Source organism: Misgurnus anguillicaudatus, chromosome 21, assembly GCF_027580225.2.
Source record: "Misgurnus anguillicaudatus chromosome 21, ASM2758022v2, whole genome shotgun sequence".
NCBI classification, from domain to species: Eukaryota; Metazoa; Chordata; class Actinopteri; order Cypriniformes; family Cobitidae; genus Misgurnus; species Misgurnus anguillicaudatus.
Genome location: NC_073357.2, coordinates 53,729,834 through 53,755,188, shown reverse-complemented (window position 1 = coordinate 53,755,188; position 25,355 = coordinate 53,729,834). Strand labels below are relative to the sequence as shown.

Here is a 25,355-nt window from a genome sequence, read left to right as displayed (position 1 = left end):
TTTAAACCTACTGACGATTCAAATGCGAGTTTTGAGCAGTGCTTGTTTGTCGTTTCTACGATCACAAATGCAGACATGGTTTTATGCTTTAATATCCTTACCTTACCAATCTGTTTCGTTCTGCTCACATCACGCTGGTAAAGTTGATCGACCAGCTTAGCCATCTGTGTTTTCTGGGTCAGTTTCAGGCTCGTATTGATAAGGTAGTAAAGACGATATTTTCTCCTGGCTGTCACTATTGCTTTAGGAGCTCATCTTTCAAAACATGGCAAGGAGCATCACGTTTACGTAATTGAGGTATTCGGCCAATCACCACCCATTGGATAGCTGGCTAGTTGGTTCACACCGTGCTCTCTCAGAACGACCTGTTACAGATGGGCAGGACTTAGAGGTGCTAAATAAATTTACGGTATGTGGAAAGTAATGCTTTTTTGAACCATAAACTATGAGAACACATTGTATTATACCAAACACACAAAGTAATGTGCTTTTTAGCCACAAAATATGGGCCCTTTAAAGAAAATATATCCATTGGCATTGAACTTCGAGTTTTATCATTTTGCAGGCATTGTTTAGCTCTAACGGCAACCTTACACACCCACTAAAGTTTGAAAATGGGATCACGAAAAACGTCCGCTTTAATGACATTTACTTGCCTTAATGTCCCATAGTCTCAAAAAAGTACATACTGTTAGTGAATTGCAATATTTTGGACAATACAATTTGCAATAATGCCATTCTGTTTCTTTTATTAGCTTGTAAACTGCTTTTAAAACAATGCAACATCGTAAAGAAGTGCTATATAATAAAATAAAATTGAATTACTTTAGAACTCAGAAGTGGTGGAAAAGCTATGGTCAGTTTCATAATTAAATACACAACTTTAATTACAGCTGATTGAAAATGATGTGCAACAACAATATTGTAGACTGTTTTTAGGCTCGTGACTGTCACTGTTGTCTTCTTGAAGGTTTTCCATCTTCCATTGCTAAATCTTCGCGTCCTTGTTGCTAAGCAACCATGTGCCGAGCTTTCCATGAACGGATTTAATTTGCTAATCTGCACCTCATGTCATTCATATCACTGTCACCATGCGATAAATTAATCTGGGGTTGGTTTCTCAAACAACTAAGTACTTCCGTTGTACAATGCATAGTTGGACAAACTAACTAGCTAGTCACTAACTAGAAACTTTTGCCACACATCCGTCGTTTGAATCTTGTTGGTTCAACATTAAAGTTGATGATGTCATGCCGGAGGTGAAGAAAGACTTCTTGTGGTTCCAAAGATGCTTGTGAAACAACATCTTTGCAGCTGCATTGAACGACACACATTAGTTGGTGTTATTCATCACATCGCATTATTCTGATAATGGTAGTGAAAATAAGAGGATATTGATTTCATCAATATGATCTGTTAATGCATCCTCTTACTGGGCAGAGAAAATGTCAGAGAGAAAATGAGAATTTCAGCTCGAAATATGTTTCAGATCGGCTCTGGATCAGATAATACCTGAAACAAAGTCCACCACTGAGACGTAATTGCTTGCTAATTACGATTTCTTAATTCAAAAAACATTTGGAAACTGCTGTGTGCAAACCATTATAGTGACCAACAACCCAATCAGCATAACACATTTAAAGTGACAAATAATTGTACGAATCTCAGCGCAGTACATCACGTACTCGTGCGAGTATTTTTGCCGTTCTTCTTAATCTGGTGTCAGACTGAACGTGACTTTGGCGAGCCGAGTCATGACTCATTTCACTGTTCGTGCTCTACAGCTCCCTGCATGCGGCTTCTTTATCCTCTGGGCTTTTATTAAAAGCAGGATTAGTCCTTTTACAGAAGTTCATCTTCGCTTCTCTTACGAGACTCTGGGCGGTGGCCTGATTGCCTCCATCAGGATCATGCTGGATATTTTCTGAAACCATTCCCCTCAGGGACCCCTGAAAGACTTTGCTGAAGAAAGTAAAAGGCGGTTTTTCCTCTAAGCAGACTGACTTCAGGAGGAGGAGAGAGGGTGGGCAGCTCTTGTTTTCATAATTGTTTAGAATTTAGAAACATTTGTGGCTGCGGGCGGCAATAGATGGAAGTGCCTGGAAGTTTAGTGCTTTTACACATTGTTTTTTCATTTTTAATTGCAATGCCTTTTACATAATCGTGTGTGTGTGTGTTGGAGCGTCCATATAGTTAAAAAATTATTTTGTAACAAATTCCACAGCGTCTAAGTTTGATCTTTTTTTTAATTAATGAGACCAGATTGTCAGTACCCACTGCCAAATAGGCCATTTAGCATGACACATTTTTTTAATTTAGAAAAAGACCCACTAACATGTTCTCTTTGTCAAAATCACTTGTCTTTGAATCATGTTTTATAATTCTGTGCCTAGAAGGAACCTTTTTAATTAAAGTCCTTGTAAAGTCATTTTTAAACTCATTATAAATGTTAGAAATGTATTGCTGAAACACATTACAAAGACTGTGAACTATGTAGTATCGAATTGTGGAGTTATTCCACATTTCTGTGTTCAGGATTATATGGGCGGGGCTAAATAAACAGTGGCTCAATGATGCACTGGAGCCACCTAGTATGGCCCCGCCCCTAACACAATCGTGAGCATCCATAGAGACAGAGCGCAGTTATGCTAATTTGAAAACCACGCCCACCAGGGAAAAACAATCCTACCATCTCCATTCACTTTGTATTATGCGAGGCTGCCTCCTTGTCACTTCTGGCTTATAACAAAAACAGAATAATGCCTAAAAGCTGCTGTGTGACAAGGTGTACAGCTAACAAGCTTAAAAACCCATAAATACGTTTTTATAAGCTGTCGACCCCAAAAAACGAGCGTTTAAAGACACAAAAGTGGATCACCGACTACGTTTCCCTCCAGTGGGCGTAGTTCTACTAATAGTAAGTAGTACTATGAAAAGTTGACTGTATCCACTTTTGTGTCTTTAAACGCTCGTTGTTTGGGGTCGACAGCTTATAAAAACTTACTTTTTTTAGATTTTTAGCTTGTACACCCTGTCACACAGCAGCTTTTGGGCATTGCTCTGCTTTTTGTTATAAGCCAGATATGACAAGAAGGCAGCCTCTCGCAAAACAAAGTCAATGGAGACGGATGGATTGTTTTCCCCCAGTGGGTGTGGTTTTCAGGTTGACACGTTGCGCTTCTGTCTCTATTCAGGCTGTAGGGGTATTTAAGGCTAGGTTTACATGTGAGCGGCTATTTTCATAAACGGACTTCCGGTTTCAAAAATAAAAATAACTTTGTGCACACATGTCAGTTTTCAGAAAAGCTATACCCGTGTATATATGCCGTCAAGAGCATGCCAAACCTCTAGGTGGCGGTGAAACGAGAAGCTCAAGCCCACGTAAGCCAATCAGAATCCCGAAAACAGCAACAAATCACTTCCTGTTCCTCTTTTGAACAAGGTCGCACTTTTGGCGTAGGCTTGCCGTCGGTGTGAGCTCTGGCGCATACTGTGACGTTGACTGCCTAAACATTTGTGTGTCTCAGTTTACATGCAACCATGTAACTGAAGATTTTCCAAATCTCCACTCTGGCCGAAGTTTTTAAAAAGAATGGGATTCAGAGGCGAGTTCTCCGTTTGCGTGTAAACGAAGGGAAATGTCTCAGTTTTTCAAAATAACCATCTACGTGTAAACAGGGCCTAAAAGCGGCAGATTTCTCAAAAGTGGACGTGGTTTCACCGCTGACAGTGGACACGCCCCTAGCATTTGAGAGCAGAGAATCCTGATAACTTTTTTTATCGTTCAGATTTGGCTGGGCGGTTAATAACACATTTTTCTGTGGTGTGACAAACACACATATTTAATATTACTTTACACTGACTTACACCAAAAAATTTTGTGAAGTTAAACCAAATATGGCTTTAGCGAAAATAATGATGAAAACATTAAAATAGTTACAGAATCTGGCTTGGCATTAAAAAACAACCAAACAAAAATAATTTCAATTGAAATTAGAAATCAAATTATTGAAGGAGACTAAAGATGCCCATGCAATTAAATTATGGTTGTTTATTTGAAAATGCCTGCTATGACTAAAGAATATGGATGCAACCCTTATCATATACAGTAATTTTTCTGAGGGGTATGAGTAAGCTCCAGGCTTTTGGGAAGCTGAGAAAGCACTATTTTTTACTCATTTGCATGGCAGTTGGCACCGTGGGTAGAAGTCACAGTTGTTGGAACAGCTTGCCTCTCAATCATGGATGTGTGAAGGTTTAGCATGTTGGGCTTCATTGTATCATGCATATAAATCTTGCTGATGGATTCGACACATCAGACCATTCATTTGGAGTATTCAGATAACGTTGGGTCATCATTTCATGTTTTAAGGGTTCTAAACAGCTCAGTATCACGAAGTTTCGTTATATAGTCACGTAATTTTTTTTCCGTGATATTATCATGAATTTCCTCGTTTTTTTGTGATCGTGTGGCGAATTCCTGTTTTCGTGTGGTTGTCGCGTGTTGGTTGCTCAACTGTTTTGTCCTATTTTCTTAGCATTGTCGTTTCTGTTTAGGGTTAGATTTACATAAAATGACGTCCCTACCCAACTCTAACCCTGATGCCAGGCGACATATAAAAAAATTAATCTAGTCGGAGCCGATGGTGTAGTGGGCACTGGGCAGCGCTCCGACATATGGTGCAAACGCACTTCCGGCGACCCGAGTTCGAGTCCCGGCTCGAGGTCCTTTGCCGATTCCATACCCCTCTCTCCACCCTCTACTTTCCTGTCGTCTCTCAAAAATACTGTCTATCAATAAAGGCAAAAAATTGGCCGCAAAAAAAAAAAAAACAAAAATAAAAAAATAATCTGAAAAAATAGTATAAACCAATGTATAAAATGACATTCTAATGCAAGCACCAAATTTAACCCTAAACCGAAGCGACAATGGTTTAAAAATAGGAAAAAGCAGTTGAGTAACCAATACGTGATAATCACACGAAAACAGGAATTCGTTATATGATAATGAAAAAATGCTGAAATTCGTGATAATATAACAAAAAAAGAATACAAAAATTACGTGACTATATCACGAAACCTTGTGAGACTGGGTAGTTTTAAACAGTAAATTGTGCATTTGGCAGGTGCTTTTATACAAATATTCTTACTGTGCATTCAAGCTATATATTTGATCAGTATGTGTGTTCCCTGGGATTGTTGTGATAATACAATGCTTGACCAACTCAGATTGCTGGTTACAGAAGTTTGTCTCAAAGGCTGGTGGCTCTTGTCAGTTATCTTTCATTTTTCACTATGGTAAACCAATTGTCACAGCTCGGCAGCTCTTGTTGACTTCAGCTGTGATGAGATTATGAGATGAAGATTGCATTGTGTGACATGGACCGGCTTAAAAGAGGTCCAAAAGATGTCTACAGGCGTCCAAACTGCTTATGTGAGTCCTATCAGACCAAACTGAGCAGATATGTGACCCAGTCTGTGAAAACCTTAGCTAAAGTCTTTTTTTGTGATTTACTGTTTTCTACATAAAATCATTTTACATAAGATCAATCTGTGAACATAGTGGGCCCTATCTTGCCCCCAGCGCAATTGACTTTGTCAGTGACGCATGTATCATTCGTATTTTGCACCGGCGCACAGGTTTTTTCCATCCATAGACGCACGTCGGCAAACTAGGGAATGAACTTGCGCTCCCTGGGCGGTTCAGCGCAAAAAAGGAGGCGTGTTCCGGCGCAAACCATCCCTGATGCTATTTTGGAGTTTCAAAAAACAATTGCGCTACTGACCAAAAAAACGAGTCTAGTTGCGTGTGGTTCATTATGCTATTTTAAGGGCGCATGCTTGACCATAATGTATAGCGTGCACAACGCGCATACACTTTGCTTATCTAATCTACACAGATGCAACAGTTATTTTTGCAAATCATAAATTGTTACAATAAAAAATATTAACACATGAGATAAGAGAAATCATAGTGGTGAGCATTGTGGTGATAGTTTTTATTTATTGTGTGGCTGCGTTAAAAAAATCTCATGCAAATAACGATTAAAATATTTTCATAAGTTTGTTGTGTGGCTGTATTACGTTTATTTTATGTAAATAATAATTCAAATGTTTTCATAAGAAACCTTAATGTATATGAACTTGATTTGTAAGTGTACTTTGGGGTTGGACCCGTCCGATTTCAAAGCCCCCAAACCCTTTCAGCGGTGAGGGTGGACGCAGCGATGTCCTCTGCTGGCGTCAGGTCATGTGTAGAGGCAGATCAGCCTCCCGTTACACGGCGTGCCCGATTTATGCTGGCAAGTTTGGGATTCCCCCATCTCCTGACATCATTGTAGCGCTTGCCGCAACAATGGGGATGCCAGCTGATGAGACAATTGTGGCTATTTCCTCTCACGCCTTTTTAACCGACGCTGATTTCGGTCTTTGACTGCTCTTACAAGAACGTCGGTCTCCTCGGCTGTGAACCGCTCCTGGCGTGCTCCTGGTAAATCCGTCATAATAATAGCAACCCGCCATGGAACTTGCGCCCTTGCGTTTAAAGGGAATGTTGGATAGCGTTTTGATTGGTTTATTTGACGTTACGCCCAAACCACACCTATGAATAATAAACCTACTTATGACCAACCCCTTATTGATTTTATGATTTTTATCATACATACTTCGGTACTCAAACTGGATTATTCATTTAAATCATCAAATTTTGGAGCGAGAGGGAGAGTGAAAGAGAGATTACTGGGTTACATCGGTGGTCTTTAAAAAATTGTGCCTGCGGTTACTGTTTGTTATTTCTTCTGCTTAGCTTTGTGATGTGGTTGTGACCTTACCGTGCCCGTCCTCTCTCTGTCCCACCGCTGTTAGATGTTGCATGCTGTTTGGATCTGCTGTCCAGCTGTGACTGTGTATTCCCTGTTCACTCTGAAGTCTTTTAGTCCCCCCTCTCTGTTCCCACAACACTTTCCACACATATGTTTTTACACACACCTCTGCCTCAACTGTATGCCATGCTCACCCTAGTACTATTGAATCTTTTCTTCCTGTATAGCTCAGTGTTAGAGAATTGCATTAGCAGCGCAAAAGGCTGTGAATTCGAACCCAGTTGAACACATGCACTGCTAAATGTTTTTGAACATTTTTCTTGAACACTAAATTCAAGAAAAATTCAAGAATTTTTTGCTTACCCCATTGGCAGATTTTTTTTGTTTTGCTTTTTTATGCACAAAATCAATTAAATGTGACATTTTTGCTCTGAAAACTAAACTTATTTTTTGGGTCGTTTTGCTCCTCAAGAAAAAGCATCTTAATTTAAGAATTTTTTGATATTTTTACTGAAAACAAGACAAAAATACTTAATTTTTTGCAGTGTATGGACTGTAAGTCCCTTTACGGAAAAAGTGTCACATGCGTAGATGTTGAAGGTGGCAAGATGTTTATCAGTATTCGTTGTGGTTGAAAGTAAGGTGACTGTTTAACTCTTTCCCTGCCAATGACGAGTATTTCCGGCTTTTACCACTATTATCTCTTCCGCAACTTCTTTTCAAAATGGTAAACATGTCTCCTTAACAAGCTGATGAGTTAAATCAAGTGTGTTAAATAAGGAGACATCTAAAAAAAATTGTGAGGGGATGCTCGAGGACCAGGATTGGGAAGCACTGCCCAAGGGCAAACAGCTGTATGTCTGTGTACATTTTGAGGATCGCTCTGAATATGATCTCCATCATATTCAGTTATGTTGTATGCCTTGATGTTGGGCCTAGAGCCTGTAATAAAGTTTATAATAATCTATCAGTCCTTCACAAAAATGCTATTATCTCAGCTTTTTGCTCAAAAAAGAAACCTACCCATATTTGAGATGTGATAAAAAGAGAAATATAAACTTTTTTTCTTTTTAAAGCAGAAGATCTGTTCTTTCATTTGATATATTTTATGTTTATATATTTTAAGAAGAGGCATTAAACTTTTGTGAAAATCATAAAAATGCTGGAACTGGCTGGCAACTTTAAAAAAAAAATGCTGGCAGTGAAAGAGTTAAGTACACTGTAAAAAGATTTGTGAAGATTTCAAATATTGGCTTAAAATTATTTGTTAATTCAACTTAAAAATATTAGTTAACTAAACAAAATGAGTGAATTAATATTTTTAAGTTGAATTAACTTAAAATTTTAAGCCAGCACAAACACTTGTACAAACAAATCTTTTTTTTACCTTTTTGTCTATTCTTAGGCTTATTGTGGCTACGGTTACACATGAGATGAAATGTTAAATGCTTTACTATTGATAGTTTGTTTACTTGTGTATTCATTTATGTATTTGTTTTGTGACAGTGACAAACGATTCTCTGCTTTGGGTTTTGGGGCAAGAATTCCTCCTAACTATGAGGTAAGAGAAATGAGCAGTTTTTAACCTTTTTGCAAGCGCGACCCCATTTCAGGACTGACAGCGATTTATGTTTTTTCCTCACTTGATATTCTCACGGAATAAACTTTTGTTATATTTTATACTACAAACAAAGTGTTTTTTAATCCACTCATCTGTTACAGTCACCACTTTTCTTTCAGGGACGTAATGTATTATACATTTGTTCAAAATAAAATTGTTTCCCTGTAGACCTTGAAATAAAAGACCTTTTCATTTATATGTGATATTTGTATAAAGGACAGACTGAAATTTACTGTAATTTGTTTTACTCTGATCTGATCAAGATATGTATACATATGAACTTTTGGTCTATAACACACAACCTACTACCCCTAAAAACTGTCTAAAAAAGTTTATTTTTAATTAATTTTGTCATATACAAACTTTTGGAGGGAAAAATTTTAAAAAATGCTACAAAATTCTAGGTTGTTTTAACCCATGCTTGGGAAAAATATGGACAAACCAAGCATGGTTTAAATTAACCCCCCAAAAAATACACATTTTTTCTAAACCATAGTTTAAAACAACCCAGTATTTTTTCAGAGTGTACAGTAAACTTGCAGGATTTTATTTTTGTGCTTGTGTTTGTATAGACAGATTATATTGCACTATGGGAACTAAGAGGTCTTTTTTCTTTTCAAAAAAATAATAAAAGTTATATTTTAAATAGTCAACTAAAGAAAATCAATTTCAAAGAGAAGTATGCCGAAGGGAGTACCAGAGGGAAGCCACAGTGGTAGTTGCCTCCAATAGGGAAACTGTAGGGAAGATATTATTTTGTTTTAGCAGCATTATTAGGTTATTACATGCATAATGTTGCGGAAAGTATGTTAACACAAACACACACGCATGATTTATTGTCTTCTTTAGTTAAAAGTTTTTTGGCATATTAAATAAGCTAAATTGTAGCTTGCTGCTTTTTTATAGGTGTCCCATGACTTTGCCATCAATTTCAACCCGGAGGACGATGAATGTGAAGGTAAGAGCAATAGAAAATTGGCATGTTGATCAATGCCTTTCCATTGCAGAAAAAGTCATTCAGCTCTAGAAAATAAATTGCTCTGCACAAACCAGTCCTTTTAATAATGATGCTCAACAAAACTACACTTGTTTGACATCCTATGTATCTTACACTCTAAAAAATACTTAAAAGTTTAACATACAAAATTTTTATATTTGACCCAAGCATGGGTTGAAACAACCCAGCATTTTTTAGATAATGTATGTAGCATGTTACTCAAGGCACTATTTTATACAGTATAATCAAAAAGTACAAATATCAAGTTAATAAATTGTTTGTATGAATTTAATTTATTTTATATTTAAAGACAAGAAGTTGTGGTTTAAAAGTGCATATTTTTTTATTTTTCTTGTCAAAAATGACAATCGTTTTGCTAGATAAGACCCTTATGCCTCGTTTGGGATCGTTTAGAGTCCTTTGAAACTCCGTTGAAAAAAACTGTTAAGTGTTGAGTTAAGTGTTAATTGTTGGTGTCTATTAAAGTCCATTAAAATGAGAAAAATCCTGCAATGTTTTCCTCAAAAAACATAATTTCTTCTCGACTGAACAAAGAAAGACATCAACATTTTGGATGACATGGTGGTACGTTAAATTATCTGGATTTTTCTTTTAAGAAAATGGAATATTCCTTTAAAGTCTGCACATGATACCATAAAGATTAAATTAAAGGTCACCTAATATGGCAATTTTTTAAGATGTAATATTAGTCTGAGATGTCCCCAGAATGTGCCTTTGAAATATTAGGTCCAAATACCCTTATTATACAATGTTGAAAAGGCCCATTTTTGGATGTGCAGGAAAAAGTGTTGTTTTTTGTATGTCCCTTTAAATGCAGATGAGCTCCTGATTGATTTAAAATAGAAATTATGACCTAACTGTAGTCTTTAGATGGCTGTGGGCGGGGCCTGCGCAAAGTGTTTGCTTAGAAAATGCCAACAGCTTGAGCCATGGGGATTTAAAGGAAGGAGTGGGCAGATTTTTATCATCACAGGGTGGTTGTGTACACACACAGGCGACACACAATTTGAACAACAAATAAAGGTGAATTTCTCATATTAGGTGACCTTTAGATTACTTTGGATGTTAAAAATATGTTGTTACAGGGTAGATCTCATACAACACGTAAACAAAGACAGTGATGTGCCATGTTTGCTGTGTTGTTTCAAACCATGGTTGGGTAAAATATGGACAAACTCAACCGTTGGTTTAAATTAACTAGAAAATGTCCATATCTAACCCTGCCATGGGTTAAAGCTTACACTGTAAAAACTGTTACTTAGATCTAACTCAATAAAATTAAGGCAACATTTTCCAACTAAGTTTATTGAACTAACTGATATTTTGAGTAAGGACAACTTAATAATATGTATTATTATTAACCAATGTCAAAAATATCAGCATATTATACACAGACTTAATTAAAATAAGTAAATTTTAAATGAAAAAAATACTAGTTAATGTCTTCTGATTTATTCATTTATTTTACTATTATATTAGTTATGGTTTGTTGTTGTTCTTTTTATTCCGTGAGATGAGGGCACAAAACATTTATTCAATCAACGCACCCACTTAGTTTCGTTTGGACAGCTTTAAAGCGCAACATACTTACAAGCACCAGTCTTCTGAAAAATGGTAACTACAAAACACAAAAGAAGAAACAGAAACTCTTCCATATCTCGAGATAAATGAGCATTAAACACTAACAAGTCTTTCTTTTTAGTTAAAAACACATAAAATAGAGTTTAATAATAAAATCACGTAGTTTCAACAAAAAATTATTACGTTCATTTCCTTCTTACAAATTTAAGTGGATTATACATGATAAAATTAAGTTGAATTTACTCAATGATGTGTTCATTTAGAATTACTCAAATTATTCAAATGATTCTGTAATTTTAACTCATATTTTGATAAAAAAAAATAAACCTTAAAAAACTGTAACACAATTTACTAATTTTATTTAGTTAAATCTACTAAGGCACAGAAATACTTTTTACAGTACTAGACTAATTGAAACCTGTCACAGCACTTACGTATTGTTTACTTATTTGATTGCTTCTATTATTCTCCTTATTTGTAAGTTGCTTTGGATAAAATTATGATTAAATGTAAATGTGAAACAACCCAGCATTCCCATATGGCAAAAAATATATATTTTCAAACATAATTTTAAACATATTTCAAGATATACAAAAAATTGCCAAAAGAAGTTTAAAATATATTTTGAAATATGTTTACAAAAATGTATTTTTCACCAATATATTTTTTTGGCCATTTTTTGTATATTTTGAAATATAATTTAAAAATAGTTATATATTAAAGCATTTATATTTACACTGCATTGGAAGAAAAACTTTGTATGTTATAAACCTGTTAACAACAGGTTTGAAAATTTTAAAATTTAAGATTTTCAACTGCAAAAATATACTTTATAATTTATAAATTTAATTTTATATTTTATACACTGGAAAAAAATATTTTGCTGCCTTAATTTTTTTGTTGTTGAATCAATTCAGATTTATACCGAGCCCCAAAGGTGACATTGGAGTAAAAAAAATCTAAGGTTTAGTTTCATGTGCTCACGTGAAACTTTCATGTGCAATTTTTTTTTAAGTTCAGTTTCATGTGCGCATGCGAAGCTAAACTTTATTTAATTTTTGCTCCATGTTCCTTTAGGGGCCCCGTAGATTTACAAGTCATTTCAACTTACTATTTTTTTCTTGACTAAAGATGAGTTGTTATAACTACAGATGAGTTGTTACAACTTATATATTTGAATAAAGTCAACTGTAGCAACTCATCTCTTGTCAAGATAAATAATAGTAAGTTGACATGACTTGTAAATCTGAGTTGTTCTGAGTTCTTTAATAACGAAAATTTAAGGCAGCAAAGATTTTTTTACAGTGTACTTATACATTTTATAATTTTATACAAACTTTTTTATTCTGGCCAGAAAAATTATATTTTTTGCCATATAGGTTGAAAAATTAAATTGGTGCCCATGAAATAAATTTTGAATAAATTTAATTAAGATTTTCTTCCTACAATATGCATTTAGCATATATTTAAAAAATATTTTTGGGCAGAGAAATGTATAGTAACCTATATAATAATTTAGTATTATGTCACCGTGTAGCTCAGCGCATTGTTCACGTCAGAGGAAACAGGCCGTATTTTTGTGGAAAAGCAGAATCCATGAAGCTTTTGAAGGTCTTGTCACAGTAAAGACTCTGAGTGTAAATATACGTGGACTGGGGAAAATCTCAGGATTTTCCTCAGGATTGCTTCAATCCCTGCACATTTCTGCATGAGACTTCCAAATCAGACTCTATAGTTTGATCCTAAAATCGCCACTTTTGCTGCCAATCCTCAAGCACTGCTTCTTTTAGAAAGCAGAAGAGTCTGAGAGCGAGAGAAAGAAGCTTCCAGAGCCGAAGTGATAGCTGTGTCCCCTTTTTCTCTGATCAGAGATCCAGGGGGTCGTGGAAGCCTATCAAAACTGCCTCCCTAAGATCCAGCTGTACGGTCCTACTAACGTGGCTCCCATCATCAACAGAATAGCAAAACTAGCCGCTGGGAAAGAACCCATCAAAGACGCTTCGGTGAGTATCTTTGAGTTTATCATTATGGCACGGGACTCGGGGGAAATTCACTTAAATTAAATTGCAGCCGGTAGATTGTTTATTCATTGCTCATCGTTGTTTACTTGCATGCGTCGTCTTTATTTCAGAACCCTTATTTAGTAAAGCGAATTGGGTAATAACGTGCACACACAGTGCGTATAGCACGCAAGGCAGTTGTTCCTTTTGAGACATTCAGGTTGTGTTAAATAATAATATTTTCTGCGTTCCTGTGGCTCAGTGGTAGAGCATTGCATTAGCAGCACAAAAGGTTGTGGGTTCAATCCTAAGATTTAATGTATACCTTGTAATGCACTGTATAAAAGCATCTGCCAAATGCAGTTGTGACAAACTTCGCATCGAGCGCCCTCGAATAAGGAGTCACCGCCCACCTCTGCAGTATAGTGTCATATAGTCTTTCAGGGTAAATTATTTCTCTTTAAAACTTACATTGTGCGTATCACCTTTTGTATTTAGATCGCATTTAAAGAGAGACAAATACCTTAAAGTGTTTCATCTGCTGATTATCGTGAGGGTCATTTTGGTCATTAAAGCTGCTGCAATCATTTTCAAATCCAATTAAGTCATTTAACATTACAAGTGATTTAATGGTCCTTGGTCAAACATTTGCCCTTAAGTGTTTCATGTCTGTTTCCGCACACATTGACCTTGTCATGATCTTCATTTATTATTTATTCTTAGATCACCCCTTCCCCAAAAGATCGGTTTTCTGTAAATGAGCTCAGACAGATCAATGGTGGTCAGAAACCAGGACATTCATTCAAACTGTAGACTTTGCATCCCTGTTGTTCGGACCCCTGGGATGCTCAGGCTGGTAAATAGTGCTACATTTAGCCCGCTGTCTAAATTACAATGGTGTCTTATTTTTATCACAGTCATTTTGGAGCATTAAAGGAAATGGCAACATTTACATTTGGTAGATGCTTTATCCAACATGCATTGAATACAAGGTATGCATTTTATTTTACTGAGATTCAAACCCAAGACCGTAGCATTGGTATAAATGTGCTCTACAGTTTATGCTACATTTATAAGACATGCACTGCAATATTTGAAAAAAAAGCTCAATGTCTAAATATCAACTCTCTTCTCTGACAGCGATATCATATCCTGCTGATCCTGACAGATGGGGTGGTAACAGATATGGCCGACACGCGGGATGCCATCGTAAGGGCGTCTTACCAGCCCATGTCTATCATCATTGTGGGAGTGGGGAACGCAGACTTCACGGATATGGAGATTCTTGATGGGGATGATGGAGTCCTGCGTTCACCCAAAGGAGAACCCGTCTTGAGAGACATTGTACAGTTTGTGCCCTTCAGAGATTTTAAAACGGTCAGTTTGAACTTTTTATGCCCCCTTATAATTTTTTTAATGTGTTAATTGCATAGTGTGATGACCTAGTCTCGCTGCTTTCTTTGGCCAGTGCCCGCCCACAAGGCCGCTTGACCGACATGTCAAACAACCAATCACAGTTTGTTTCGTCTAGCTTCACGTTTCGGGTATTGGAAGTCTCCCCAAAATTACAGACCGGCATGCATCAAGTCGATAGAAAATATCCCTTTTTGACTCAACTAACTGCCTCAGGCAAAACTCCTGGACGTCTTTTAGAGTTTATGCCGTGAACTTTGCATATTTTTGAGAATGCAGCGTTTAGCTTATCCTGATAATTGCCATTATTACCCACTTAAACAACTGCTGCTCTTCCTTGATCAAACGACAGAGCTTTGATTCCAGAGAGACCAAAAAATCCTGGTAATCCGTTAATTTCAACAAATCAGAAGACGACTTTGACATTCCCACAGGGTTTCCAGTTAAATGTACAATACACATCAGGCGTTTAGCCAACATTCTGTTGGCGTGACGTCTGAGGCTGAGACTAGTGATGATGACCTAACATGACCTAATAATAACTATTTTAACTAAAGCTAAGTTTACACAACAATTATTGTACTGAAAACAATAATTTTCCTTTGCGTTTGTGAAAAACTTCACATGTACATGTCAACTTTGTCAAAATGATCGGCATTTACACTGAAGCGCGAAAATTACTATAAATGCTGTACAATACATGCCAGGCCAGTGGGGGGCGAAGTCACTTACACTACCAAAGGCCCTTAAGGAAAGTGACGAAGTAGTAACCTGCAGAAAGACTCCTTTAAACCCTGCGTTCTAGTTAGTTTTTTTATGACCTTCCCTCGCTAACTTCCCTCAGTCTCGTTCACTCGGATGTACTTCATTGCTTACGTTGTACGAGTGCCCACTATACTGCTGAAACACTTGAAGTAGGTTCAAATGGATCGCCCTAAGCCCTTGATCACATGGAAAGTGGAGACCGCCCCCTCCATGTGCAAAGCGCGAGTTGCTGAAGTGACGTCACAATCGTGATGCATTGTGGGATATGGAGCTGCCTGAAGTGTACATATGAAGTAGACTCAAAATCGAGGGAGCGAGGGTCTATCCATACAAACTTCCCTCGTCCACTTGATGAAGTGGAATGCACTTCAAAATGGCGAAAGGGATTCCCCCGAGGGGAAGTGTTTAGGGAAGTTCGCGAGTGCGTGTCTAAAACTGGAGTGGAACGCACCCAAAGGCCCTGTCCCAAATGGCACACTCCGGCTCCCTCATTTTGTGACATTGTGTAGTGCAGACCTTGGGGTCCAAGAGGGCGCACCGCAGTCATATTTTGGGACAGACTTGAGCGTCACGCCGAAAATAGGAAGAGAAGTTGCCTATCAGTGTGAACTCCTCCCATCCCTAGTCTCTTTGCTCTTTCACAAGGACTTCTGGGTTGGTAAAGTGCGTGAAGCCAGCAGCAGTGCGGGCTTCGCAGAAGACCGCATCAAGGGTGCAAAGGGGGGGCGCTGATAAACAAACTTCGGAGCATAAAAATGACAGATGGGACATTCAAAGGACTAGTACAGTGTTTCCCAATCATGGTCCTCGATGCCCCTCTCCAAGAAAGTTTTAGATTTCTCCTTATTTAACAAACCTGATTTAACTCATCAGCTTGAGACATGTTTACCATTTTGGAAGGAGGCTGATAAGTTGAATCAGGTGTTTTAAATAAGGAGACATCTAAAACTTTCTGGGAGGGGGCCACGGGGACCAGGATTGGGAAACACTAGACTAGTAGACCAAGCAAGCACATGCATTTTAAGGCCACGAGATCGAAAATCCACATGAGGTGCGCAATTTAGGACAGGGCCAAACAAGGCAGCTGCCAATTTTGTATGAATAGATGATTTGTTACTTGAACGTTTTAGCAACACTAACACAATCATTTAGTTCACTATTGTTGTGTGTGTACGTGAAAATGCGTATGCCTGTAGCCCAAAACGCGGAACACGATTTTGATGTCATCTATTTTACAAATTATCGTTTTTGCCGTTTATATGGAAAGGATAAAGACGCCATTTTCAAAAACTATTACTTTGGAACTCGTTTTCAAATGTTTGCAGGACCCCAAAATGCTGTTGTTGTGTAACTAACGCTAAATGCTAGAAACTTCCCTGTTTTCAGTAGAAAATGTTGTTGTGTGAATGACCCGTAATATTAAGCTAGAATAACTGCTGTAAAATGTTAATTGTTAGTTTAACATGAACTAATGTTAACAAAAAAAAAAACGAATTGTAAAGTATTACTGACTATTTGGATATCTGGACATTTTGGTGTATAAATTAAAAGGTCACCCAAATTTTTTTATTTTTCATCATTTACTTACTTTACTCGAGTCAAAAATTCAAATGTGCATGCCTTTCCTCTTGACATCAGCACCCATTGATTTCTATTGTAAGTTCCATTTTGCAAATATCTCTGATCCATTTTTATTTTTGGGCTAAACTATCCCTTTAAGTACAATCAGACAGATGCAAGTAAAAAAACCTCAATGATAAAAGGACTATTACAAACATGAAGACTTTTTATAGCCTTTATATTTTTCAAGGACCCATGGAAACCTCAAATAGAAATGGTGCTTTAGTGAATCAGGCATGCATTCAGACACATTAAACAAGCAATATTTGGGTAAAAACAGCTCTTTTTGTTTCCCCCCTAACGTGCACAGCCAGAATAAAATCATTAATTTAGAGAAATGAAGATTTAAAATGTGTTAATACTTCCGAACTGTTATTATCCTATCCATTAAATACCCAACAGCATGCTGCTTTGCTCTCAACCAAACAATTCAAATCACCAATTGTACTTTCCTAATTCCTTTGTCTGATTACAACACAATTGCCACAGATTGTAATGATTTGTTTTTTACACTATTGTTCATGTTTCTCCTGCTTCGTAGCGACCAATTAAGGTGCATATTTCTTTTTGCAGGCTTCACCGGCAGCTCTTGCGAAGTGTGTCCTAGCAGAGGTGCCTAAACAGGTAGTGGAGTACTTTAGTCACAAGGCGATACCGCCAATTAACCCAGTGCTGAATTCTGCCCCCAACTCCATCCCCAGCACACCCGAATAACACTTAAACTACCCCATGAAGCCCTGTGTACCTATACAGTACTGGATGAAGGAAGCTGGGACAGGGCTACAGTACCTGACCGGCGGTACAGTTCACATTTTCTCCTATTTTTTGGATCTCGGTGCCCTTGACATCAACAGCTCGCCCAGCATGCAAACTGGAGGCCTTGTCTATCTGCCCATGTAAGATTCTTTAAAGAGCCGGAAAGTACAAAGAATTCCCATCAGGACCACAGGCTCTCTGTTCCCTGCTGGCTTTTTACAGATGCCCGGTGTTTTTCAGAGCAGTTTGGGACTTTGCTTTGCCTGCCTGTGTTTGCTTTTCATTTCTGGACTCTTGGAGGAGCATGTGTGTTGACTATGAAAGAATGGGTTTTGCTGGAAAGATAAACATAATTCACCGTTAAACTCATCTTAATGTATAGATATGGGGTGAGGAGTTGTATTTATATTTGAACTATTGATATGAGCTTAATTTCTTATCTCCCTGCTGATAAAACAGCTTGAATGTCCATGTTGGTTCAGGCTGCTTTATGGTGATCATTGCCAGTCAAGCTGCCAACTAACTGGTTTTACTGGTGAAGCTGATAAACAGTGAGGTTTGCTTGTAACCTATAACTAAGAAACAAAGTGTGGAGCTGGTTACCAACATGTATTTTGGCTTCAAACTCGAACCAAATTAATGCTTAAACAACCTGATTTGAAAAAAGTAAAGCTAAATGGATAAAATCTACTTATTATTGTTAGGGTTAGGATGTTTTACCCAGATTAAAGGGATATTCTGGTGAAAAATTTAAAATACCCCATGATTTACTCACCCCCAAGCCATCCTCGATGTACATGACTATCTTTTTTCAGGCACAATCAGAGTTTTATTAGAAAATGTCCTGGCTCTTCCAAGCTTTATAGCTGTAGTAAACAGATACCAGGTGCATCCAAAAAAGTGCATCCATCTTTTGGGTCTTTTGAGGGAAATCGATCAAATTTTGTAAGAAAAATATCCATATTTAAGATATAATAACTAGCTTCCTGTCTCAGCCTGGAGTGCATTTCCTGAACAACAACATAACTCGCTGCTGAACCACCATAGTACGATGCATAGTTGGAGAAACTAACAACCTAGTCAAGACTGTTTCCCGAAAACATAACTTCATCGCACATTCGTTATTTGAACCATGTTGGTTCAACAACATAGTTGATGTCGTCACGTGGGAGGTGGAGTACTAATTAATCTGTTCAAATCGTTTTTTAGCACGATGCTAATGGTCTAATCAGATTCAATGGATTATGCTAAGCTATGCTAAAAGTGGTAGCACCAGACCCGGAGATCAGCTGAAATCAGTTGCAATTTCCTAGGCAGATATGGGCTCCCTACTGAAGGATCCAGCTTGGACCAGCGTGGGCTGGTGAGCTGGTTTTAGCTGGTCTCCCAGCTTGATTTTAGCTGGTTTTGCTGGTGTAGCAAGCTGGTTTTGCTGGTGTAGCAAGCTGGTCTAGCTGGACTTAGCTGGTCAGGCTGGAAGACCAGCTTATCCACCAACATGACCAGCTTTGCCGGACTGGGAGGAACAGCTTAAACCAGCTAGTGCCATCTTAAACCAGCTACCAGCTTATGCTGGTCTTGGCTGGATTTTTCAGTAGGGCTGTTTCTAAATGTCAAGGAAGGATCCTCGGAAGCCAGAAACGTCATTGACATCCTTCGAAGGACTGTTCCAATGTCGAGGATCCTCGGAAATGCAACCAAGGACTGAGTCCTTCGTTCGAAAAATATCCCATATACAGGAAAGGATGCATATGTGTATCCTTCGCGCTCTCAAACCACCCACAATCCCATGCGCGGAGCGCCAAAAGCATACATTTTTACTGACGTAATGATGCAATGACGTGCACTTGCTAGCCTGTTCCATTACATATTCTACAAATTTTAAAGTGGAGCCTCACATAGCTTCTGAAGGAAGTGACTTGTAAGGACTAGGCCTGCCAAGGAAGTATCCTTGACATTTAGAAACAGTCATGGACTCTCATTCTGGCGTAATAATCAAGGACTTTGCTGCCGTAACATGGATGCAGGAGGCGCAATGATATTACGCACTGCCCGAAAATAGTCCCCTTGGTAACTTTCAATAGCAGGGGACTATTCTTCTTTTAATGACGGGTACCACCAACGTTAAGGTGCATTATCGCCACCTAACTCGCTCTCGTCATCTAACACCAGCCTTATCAGAGTATAAAAGCCACTCCAACACAGTATGTGGCAATAAAGCTCCTTAACGTTGGTGCTGCCTGCCATTATATGATATAGAAGCTCCATGAAAGCACATTGCCCGATACCGGAAGCTAGTTATTATGATTCATGAAGTTTTAAATATGGATATTTTTATACAAAAATGCTTAATACATTTTGATATATATATATAGAATATATACATTTTGCATCAGTAGACTGAAAACAATCTAGCCATGTCATATACGGGTGGCTTGTGCATGAACACAAATACTAATATTGTATATGTACATAACAAACAAAAATGGTTATATTTACACATTTCTCTCATATTTTACTGGATAAAACAGTGAGAACAATCACAATTTTTAACTTCCTAATAGCCATGGGTTCGTTCTTATAAATGGAAATTCAATTATACGGTAAAAAAAATGAAATTTCCTACTAAATTGCAACCTTTTATACAATAAAAAACAGAAACAGACTTCAGGTTATCATGCAGTGTGTATTTATTGTACAGTTTTTTTTTCAAATAGTTCCTTTAACATGAAAACTGTGGAAATGTAATATGCTTATAATGTACTTTATTTCGGGAAAATTATAGGAAAATGATTGTACATTTTGCTATGAACCCTGTACCACTCCGTGGGTAAAATGAACGGTTTAGTTAGTTACCCATTAAAATATGCCACATGTTATGCCATTTATGGTTTTGAGCATGGGATTATCTTGCTTTTCAGACTATGGGACAGCTTTAAAATGAAAAGTGTCATATGCATGTTGACGTCTCCATTGATGTGCTTCGTATATATTCTATTCAAGCGCATGAATGGGTTTCAACTCCTACAGCATTCTGCTCTCTCCATCTGCAGTAAATGCAGAACATACGTACATGCCAGTACTGCATCAATGCTTATCATTCAGTTGTGATCTGATTAAGTAAACAAGGGTTGCCAGAATTTGATTTCTCACCTAAAATGTCTTTCTACTGTACATCTAGCCTATTTGACCTTTGCAAAGCGCTGTGATCTTGTGCATTGCATTTTTGTTAATTTGTCGTTTTCCTGTTTGCTTATTTTTTTTCCGAATGAACTACATTGCATGTTCAGTGTATCCTGGGGTAAACGCTGAAACTGTTCCGTCTTGTTTGGAGGAGATGTTTCTTCATGCACGCGAACAGAAGAACAGAGCGTGCTTGAAACGTCACGTGGATCATCAACACTGTGGTATTTTCTTTCTTGGTGAGATCATTACCAGTTTTCTGGTGGAACAAAGCTTTATATTCAGACACCTGAGTCATTAAGCTACATTACGTCTGCTTCAAGACATCGTGGAGAAAGTCAGCTGCATAACATCAAGGACAAAATGGACGGATTATTTTGCCCAGAAATAAATCCTTATTAAATTATTGCACTTTACTGCCTAAGCCACTGTATTGCAAGAGGAATCATTTCAGCATTTAACCCTGTTTAGTCTAACCTGTTTCAGCAATGTGTTTTGATTTGGATCTCTTTCGAAAGCTGTGATTTATTGCATGCACTTCTCTGTGTTGATATGTACCTGTCTGATTTTCAGTGTTTCATTGAAAGCGAGTCTGCCGTTGCACCAGCCCTGTAGTCTTGACTCATAATTCTGCATCAACATTAATAAATTATTTAATAATTTGACTAATGGTGGTGTATGTCGTTGTGTAATAAAACAAAGAGCGATATCTCAGAGTATACATGCAATGAAAATTCATATATATATATAGAATATAGGGGTGTGCGGGGTACAATACGGGGTTAGTTGTAACACGGACCATTTACATTGTTGCAGATGATTAAGCGATTTGTTTTTCCGATATTGTTTTCACACTGCCAAAAGACAGTCTCCCGCAAATTAATGGAAAGGTATAATGTTTTTCGAGAGAGTTATTGATGAATGAATGTTTTGGTGGCATGTAAGTAAATTTTTTCATAATGTGTTTTTTCGGTTTCTAAGTTGAGTGTGTAAGATAACAAAACCAATGTTATGTCATCTTAATCAGTGTCTTGTTGACTAAAACATAGCATCATTTTGAAATCTGTCTGCAGCTCTTAGCAACTTCTTTGGTAGGCTTGAAAATATTGTGTTAGAACTAACCACTCAGCACTCAATATTTGCCGTTGTTTTTAATACCAACAAAATGTGTCTGTCTTATCAAAAATGTAAAAAAAACTTAAATGTTAATTTGTAGCAGAGATGTGTGTGTTTTTTTGTCTTAAAATGAATCAAAACCAAAAAGCGTTAGGTTGTGCCCGCTCTCCCCTACCTTTTTATTATTACACTTTACATATATTTAAATACAGCATACAGTATAGCTGCCTACAATTTACAACGTACTATATTTATATTAAAGGGCAAGACATTCATAAGGGCAACAAAGACTCGATAATTAAAGCAATAAGCCCCAAGAAGCAGTGGGTTACCAGTGCATTTTATAACAGCTAAGGGGCATTGTTAGGCACTGTTATAAAATGCACTGTAACCCCACTGCTTTGCGGGGTTTATTGCTTTTATAAAACGGTTACTTCATATGCATAACGTTAGCAGGATTTCATAAAATAAAACACAAATAAGTTGTAATTATATTAGTACAAATATTACTCTTCTGCCAATCAAGTAGTTCTTCAGAATTAAAGGAATAGTCTACTCATTTTCAATATTAAGCTATGTTATTACCTTAACTAAGAATTGTTGATACATCCCTCTATCATCTGTGTGCATGCACGTAAGCGCTGGAGCTCGCTGCGACACTTCGATAGCATTTAGCTTAGCCCCATTCATTCAATGGTACCATTTAGAGATAAAGTTAGAAGTGACCAAACACATCAACGTTTTTCCTATTTAAGACGAGTAGTTATACGAGCAAGTTTGGTGGTACAAAATACCACCTGAAAAGTCCTCTCCCCTTCTCCCTCTCATAATGGGAGAGGGAGGGTGTTACTGTGCCGAGTCGAAGTACTCCCAAAAGTGCTATTACGCCATAAAATATAGTTCCTCTTTTAAATCCGCTTAGAAACGTTTTATTTTGTACCACCAAACTTGCTCGTATAACTACTCGTCTTAAATAGGAAAAACGTTGATGTGTTTGGTCACTTCTAACTTTATCTCTGTTTGGTACCATCAACTGTTGAAGTGATAATCAAATATGCGTGGAAGCATGCTTAACGTTAACTCTTTCCCCATCAGCGTTTTTTTTTTAAAAGTTCTTTAAATAAACATAAAATATCAGATGAAAGAACAAACGTTCCGCTTTAAAAAAAAAAGTTTCATCCTACCTTCATCTGTTCTCTTATCACCTCTCAAATTTTCATCTAAAAGCAGAGATGATTCCATTTTTCTGAAGAACTTTTGTAAGAGATCAGATTCAGAGCATAGACCGTAAAAAAAGATGGACGACGCGACGTCGCCTCCCACCCTTGTAATGAATTGAAGCCAAAAATGTCCGACCACGGTCCCCGCCATGTTACGTAAAAACGTCAGTTTGGAGCCAAGGCATGCGCAGAAGGAATCGTCCGTGGAGCCAGATCGAGGCGGTGCCGCAATATCAAACTTCCGCCCAAACCCTTGCGGGACCAATTTAACCACGCCAATCATAACGACACGCCCTGTTTCTATAGCATCAAATTACTAGCTAAAATGAACTTACCACAATAATGAACACTTGAACGTATGTCAGCGTGATAACAACTACTTGAAAGGACCAAAAACATATTTCGGAAACTTTTATTGGAAGTGTAAATAATTTTTTTATTTAGAGCAGATTCCCATTCGTTTAAATGGAGAGGGCAGGGTTTATGACTTGTACTGCAGCCAGCCACCAGGCGGCGATCAAAGAGCCAGAGGCTTCACTTTTCAAGGCCTATGGGGCACACCCAATTCAGAGCCATGAACAGTACTACACTCTGTTTTCAGTGTTGAGTCAAAGAGTATAGACCGTTTCAGCAGTAACAACATAAACAAGCGGCTGCACGTAGCTTCCGGTAAACTCCGCTAAGAATAAATAACAACAAAGTTCTTTAAACGTAGTTTATTTATATAACAAGCAAAAAAAAACAACACATAGGTTACCTAGGAAACCAAAACATTTGTTATTTTCGACGAGGCATTTGTTCAAGAGATCATCTAGTGGATAATAGCGGACGTATGAATTTGAGTTAGAAACTCCTCTGAGAACGTTTTCTATTTATCGACGAGATGACTCAACAATATTTATTGACATTTATCTGGATATCGCCATTAATTTTGCAATTGTAGAAAAATTTAAAATATTATTAAAGACTGTGGTGTTTATTTTCATAAATCAGTACGCAGCAACAGTGGCGCAGTGATACTTATGTAATGCGGTCTGAACTGTGGGGTTACCGGGGTATTTTATCACGGCTTAGAACGCGTTTCAACCAATCAGAATGAAGAACCAGAACGGGCCATTTTATAAACTTGTTTTTTGTAATGGTATAATAAAAGTAATATCTTTAGCCTTTACATCCTGATATGCGGCTTCAACTTTAATCTTACATGTGCTGCACCAAAACAATACATGAAACAGAATTTACTTCCTCTGCAATTTTTTTTTTATTTTTTAATCTCAGTCAATTGTTATACCATAATGTGTAAATAATTATTGTATTTTGTTTATTATAATGTGACTAGCAAAAAAGAAAAATTATCAGCGCTATAAACGCATAATCGCGGTCAATGACGTCTGTATTCTCGCGATAGGCGCGAAGAACACCTGTAACCATGGCGACGGCCATTGCGCAGGAAAGTTTAATCACAACTGCTCTGAGGTCCTTCATTTTTATTTATTAGGCCTGTCAGTGTGTGAATTCACCAGTCAAATACATTTCTTCGAATGCTTTTCTTTTATTTATAACCAAATGTAGAGCACAGGATCTTACAAAACTGTTAAGGACATCACCTGCCGAAGACAGCGTCTGGATCCAAGCCCAACACGTCTATTTTCGTCTCCGTGAGTTACTTGAACTCCATTTAAAAGCACACAAGACACACGTGGGTGTACTGAGACTTCTTATTGCGTATCGTGACAGACAGAAAACGTTATTTCAGTTTTATTTCAGTCCAGTCCCAGGATTGCTGCTTTAATTCATGAAAAGTGGAGTTCAATTAGGCGTTATCACTTTCTACTTCTCTGTAAATGCAACCGTATTGGTTACTCTAACTATATTCTCTCTCTCTCTCTCTCTCTCTCTCTCTCTCTCTCTCTCTCTCTCTCTGATATCCCACCAGCACCACCACGGGAACAATTTTACCGTTTATTAACTAAAGTAATATAACGAAGGCTTGTTTACCTGTCATCCTGGGCTTCAAGTCCATGGCGGAAGGAAGTAGTTCCGCACAAAAGAGTCTTTTATAGACACGACTACGGTGTTGTTTTTGATTGATCATGTACACATTTGTTGAACTGTTATATATAAACGCAATATCACTCTCGTAGCTCATAAATATAACAGTAGGATTACCACTGGTGGTGTATCATCATTAGTAAAGATGATGGGGTCTCCTCTCTATATATATGAGTTGTGTTGCTACAT

The 25,355-nt window shown here is 37.5% G+C and overlaps 1 protein-coding gene across 1 annotated transcript in view; it reads left to right on the top strand.

Moving 5' to 3' along the window:
* The window catches only part of cpne7 (copine VII), an 82,104-nt gene extending 60,661 nt beyond the window's left edge, over positions 1–21,443 (top strand). The window contains exons 12-16 of the mRNA XM_055213224.2: positions 8,328–8,382; positions 9,349–9,400; positions 12,911–13,044; positions 14,182–14,418; positions 17,413–21,443. Of these exons, the coding sequence (XP_055069199.1) occupies positions 8,328–8,382; positions 9,349–9,400; positions 12,911–13,044; positions 14,182–14,418; positions 17,413–17,553 (619 nt within the window). The 3' untranslated portion in view covers positions 17,554–21,443. The remainder of the gene's footprint in view (positions 1–8,327; positions 8,383–9,348; positions 9,401–12,910; positions 13,045–14,181; positions 14,419–17,412) is intronic.
* Positions 21,444–25,355: the final 3,912 nt, after the last annotated feature.